The sequence below is a fragment of the Sinocyclocheilus anshuiensis genome, unplaced genomic scaffold, assembly GCF_001515605.1.
Source record: "Sinocyclocheilus anshuiensis isolate Anshui unplaced genomic scaffold, SAMN03320099.WGS_v1.1 scaffold210, whole genome shotgun sequence".
NCBI classification, from domain to species: Eukaryota; Metazoa; Chordata; class Actinopteri; order Cypriniformes; family Cyprinidae; genus Sinocyclocheilus; species Sinocyclocheilus anshuiensis.
Window position 1 is genome coordinate 783049 of NW_015547666.1, and position 4734 is coordinate 787782.

Here is a 4734-nt window from a genome sequence, read left to right on the forward strand (position 1 = left end):
TGCATTACCGCCACCTATCTCTCAAATGAACCATTGACACTCTATCTACAATCTCAATTAGGAGTGACAATGGTCCATTTGAGAGATAGGTGGCGGTAATGCAACTATCCCTTTAAAAGTGCATTTTATTTCATATTCATGGTGTCCCAAAATAGCACAGTTGAGTTTAACCCCCTACTTCTTCTTCTACACATTTTCCCATATTCCAGCCTTGACGGCAGACCTCAGACTTCACTCTGATGGCTCAGCGGCTGCACATGCATGCGGCCCGCGCTCAGTGGGCGCTGGTCATGTTCTTCCTGACGTACCTGGCCACATTCGCCATTGAGTTTCGCCACTACCACTTCGAGATCGTCTGCAGCGACGAGCAGGAGCCTCCACTCAGCCTCTCCGAAAGCTTCTCAGAGGTCTCCGAGTACCAGTCTGACCAGCTCTAGTCTCTTCCAGTGTTCGCCAGTGATCAGTCCTGCATGTCAGCTGAATGTAATCTCTCTAGAAAGGCCTCCGGACGAGTACGTCTTTTGAATGTGTAGATAGGCTTTCGCAAAAGCAACAAATTCACGAAATGCACAAGGATTTACTGTGACGTGTTCCATGTTTGTGTGTCAGATGAGCGAAGCAACAAGGACACTTCCAAGGAGAACATCTGAATACAGGAACAGTTTTTGGCAAGATAATCTGTTAAGAAACATTCTGTTTATATTCTGTTGTCGTCACTTCAAATCCGTACGCTGTTATTTTTTCTGTGGAAGATCTAAGAGCTTCCGAAGAATCTTTACACGGCGTACAGATTTGGAAACTTCATTTAAAGGGACAGTTCACCCAAAAATAAAAATTTGGTCATCATTTGCTCACCCTCAAGTTGTTCCAAACCTGTAGTTTCTTTCTTTTTTTGAACATAAATAAAGATATTTTGAAGAATGTTGGTAAGCAAACAGTTGCTGGTAGCCATAGAACGAAAAAAAAAAATACAATAGAAGTCAATGGCTACCGTCAACTGTTTGCTCACCAATATTCTTCAAAATATCCTCTTTTGTGTTCAACAGAACATACAGGTCTGTAACAAACTGAGGGTGAGTAAATTACCATTTTTATTTTTTGGTGAACTATACCTTCGATATTGAATCACAGATGGTTTGTATTCATGTAACCGCATTACATTTTAAACCGGTCCTGCATAATCTTAAAAGAAGCTTATGCAGCTTTTTATACTTGATGTTAAGTATTGTAAAACATCTCTGACATTGGTCATGATCCTGTATTTTGTTACTAAAACAGACATCTGTTCTCGGGTGCTGGTGTATCTAAATGTTGCAAATGTGATTTGTTCGATGTGTCCGTTTGGAATAAAATTTTACAACAACATTTAAGACTGAGGTTTATAAGACATGAGGTACAATCACACTAAACCTGTGTCTAGTTGGCAGGTTATCATATTTTATATCACTGCACATGTGGGGGATAAAGACATGAATATGTCATATGCTACACATTAACACCGCATATAAAACATTCAAAGAGAATGTGAGTGTATGATAATTCACAGATGGGTTTCAGTGTAAAAAACAAGCACCTGGGAGGCTTGGCGTTTCAGTCCAGTGGAATAACAACACATAGTAACCGCTGGTTTTCACATGATCCGATGCTGTTCTGTGCTGTCAAACGTTCCCGCTCAGCTCTAACTGGTTGAAAGATGGGAGGACTCTATAATGGCTCCTCTCCTCTTCGGTTAACTCCGTGTTGCCAGGTCTAACTACCATGATCACGTTCACCCCAGCATCCTCTGCTGCCTTTGCCTCTGTAAGGGAGATTTAATGACACTGAATTAACACTGAACCCTCATGTGATTGTGGCACAAGCGTGTAATGAAAATGAAAAGCATGCACGCACCTCGTGTGACGTCGGTTAAGAACATGATTTCCTCCGGTTGGCATCCAATCCTCTCCGCGATGTTCTCATAGCTCTTACTTTCTACTTTGGCACCAATGTTAGTGTCGAAGTGACCATCAAACAGCTGAGAAAATAAATGTAAAAATTCTAAACTTGCAAATCTACATCAACTCATTTAAGCTTGTGAATCTGTATCAAGCAAACACTTTTATTTCTAGTATTCCCTGCGGAGGGATCACCGTTTCTTGGCTTTAATAATAAAGGCATAAATGTGATTGTCATTTATAATCCTTTCTAGATCACTATGCATTACTTATTTTGACCTTTACTGAAATACCATATCTAAAGCTATTTTTATTTTTTATTTCCTGGTGAACCTTCATTACGGATTGCCGACTTTCTTGGTAAAAAAAGAAAAGAAAAAATTTTGGTGGTTACTGCTGGCCAGTGATTACAAAAATTAACACTATTTAAAAAAAAACATTTACATCAATTCAAATAAAACTGAAATAAAATATAAATATTAAATGCAAAAAAAGAACATTAGAAATACTGCCTTAGCATTAGCAACAAACTGAAATATAATAAGTGTTATTTAATATAGAAAAATAACAATAAAAATATAAAATATAAATTAAAAATAAATAAATAAAATAAAACTAATGAGAAAAAGAACACACCAGTGTTGTCACCTTTATATATATATAGAGAGAGAGAGAGAGAAATATTAGATGGAAAAACAAACTTAGCCTTGGTAAATAACTGAAATGAATAAGTTGAAGTACTAAAATTGCTAAAACTACAATAAAAATACATTACCGCTAAAGACAAATAATAATAATAATAACTTTTCTAAAATGAAAACTGATATAGAACTAAGAGTTAATTCAAAATATTAGTATTTCAAATATTTTACTTTTTTTTTTTTACCATTTTAATTAAATAAATAACAATGCAACCCACAAGAAAACTGGAATTTTACCTAAAATTAAAACTAAAAATACAAAAGATAATTGAAAATATTAATAAATACTACAATAGTCTAACACCACTAAAAAAATAACATTACTGCTGGCATCTTATTAAAAAAAAGGAAACTAATCAATAAGTAGACTGATAATCATAAAAGCCACTGTAGGAGCAGCAATAATGTACAATCAGCTGGACATCAGTGCAAAATAAACCACTTCAGAGTGACACAGCATCTGAATAGTGCCAATAATGACTAGCCTACAGGACACGACTCCTTACATGATTAATCACATTAATAAGTCCAGTGGGTTTGGCGATGCACATCCAGACTATAGAGACTAGAGATCTGAATCTCATGCGAGCACAAGAAACTACATCGTGCTGTTCAGACAGCGAATGCCATCTGATAGTGCTTATAATTACTGATCAAGCTTACATCTAAGAGATCTCCTTCGACAGAGTAGCCAAAGAGCAGCTTCTGCGCCTCCACACTTCCTGAGGAGTAGATGAAGACCTTCAGACCTCCACGCCTCCACCGTCTGACGGCTGGAACCACATCCGGGTACACCCTGCGACAAAACCACAGCAACACTATAACATAACTCTCTGGTACTGCATCTAGTGACAACAGGAATATAATGAGCCTACAGAGCATGGGATATAAATATACACTATCATTACAAGTTTGGGGTCAGTAAGATTTATTACATTTTTGATGGTTGAATGTTTGAAAGTCTCTTCTGCTCACCAAGACTGCATTTATTTGATTAAAATACAGCAGAAAAACACAAGTATTGTGAAATATTATTACAATTAAAAATAACTTTTCTATGTGAATATATGTTAAAAAATATCATTTATTGCTGTGATGCGCAGCTGTATTTTCAGCATCATTACTGCAGTGTTCAGTGTCACATGATCTTCAGAAATCACTCTAATATGCTGATTTATTATCAATGTTGAAAACAGTTGTGCTGCCCAATATTTTTATGGAAACATTTTTTCAGGATTCTACGATGAATAGAACATTCAAAATAACAGCATTTATTTGAAATGGAAATCGTTTAGAACATGATTTTGTATATGCTCTGTTTTAAAAGTCTTATCGGTCACTTTTGATCAATTGAAGGTGTCCTTGATTAAATAAATTATTAAAATGTATTATTCTTCCCCTGTAAACCTATCTGTTCATTTCTTTCATTTTTATTATTTTATGCATCTTTATTTTTCCTCTCTATTGTGTATACCGTATATGGATATATTTCTTCTGTTTGTTCTGCTAGAAATTTGAAATCAATATTCTCAATAAAAGTATTAATAAAAAAACTTTTGAACAGCAAAAAGTTTTTATTATTATTAAATATTATTTATTTTATTATTAAGTATTAATAAAAAAACTTTTGAACAGCAGTGTATTTTGTATTGCATTTTGTCTGTGTTGTATGCAGGATAAGACGTAGGAAATTGTAAAATCACATGATTTTTTTCATTTAAATACAGAAAATAGTTTTTTACAATCAAAGACATAACTGACAGATTACTCTACTATGAGAGTAAGAGTTAGTGACAGGTTATACAATCACCACGGATACCAAATGTATATAATCGAGTTGAACAAATTTCTGAGAGACACAGAATAACTACATACAGTAAATGTTGTAGTTAGGCTGTAGGCTGCACGTGAGTGTTTTGCGTAATACTTGTTTATAGATCTGCTGTTTGAATTATTACTTTCTGCTAGGAAGGAATATTTCGTTTTCTGCCTATTTCTACGTTATATTTTTGTTTGCGTTTGTATTTTTGATTGCACTTTCTGGTAATTATAATAATTGCCCTCGGCAAAGAAGGAGCGCGTGTAATTTAATTGCTCCC

At 35.0% G+C, this 4734-nt stretch overlaps 2 protein-coding genes across 4 annotated transcripts in view; one reads left to right on the top strand and one right to left on the bottom strand.

Moving 5' to 3' along the window:
• The window catches only part of tmem150c (transmembrane protein 150C), a 13360-nt gene extending 12503 nt beyond the window's left edge, over nt 1-857 (top strand). For all 3 annotated transcript variants that reach the window (XM_016504955.1, XM_016504954.1, XM_016504956.1), the window contains one exon: nt 229-857. In XM_016504955.1, the coding sequence (XP_016360441.1) occupies nt 229-437 (209 nt within the window). In that variant the 3' untranslated portion in view covers nt 438-857. The remainder of the gene's footprint in view (nt 1-228) is intronic.
• A 210-nt stretch (nt 858-1067) lies between these two features.
• The window catches only part of enoph1 (enolase-phosphatase 1), a 5801-nt gene continuing 2134 nt past the window's right edge, over nt 1068-4734 (bottom strand). Inside the window, exons 4-6 of the mRNA XM_016504928.1 lie at nt 3299-3431; nt 1891-2014; nt 1068-1798 (exon numbers count right to left, since the gene is read on the bottom strand). Coding sequence (XP_016360414.1) covers nt 1659-1798; nt 1891-2014; nt 3299-3431 — 397 coding nt within the window. The 3' untranslated portion in view covers nt 1068-1658. The remainder of the gene's footprint in view (nt 1799-1890; nt 2015-3298; nt 3432-4734) is intronic.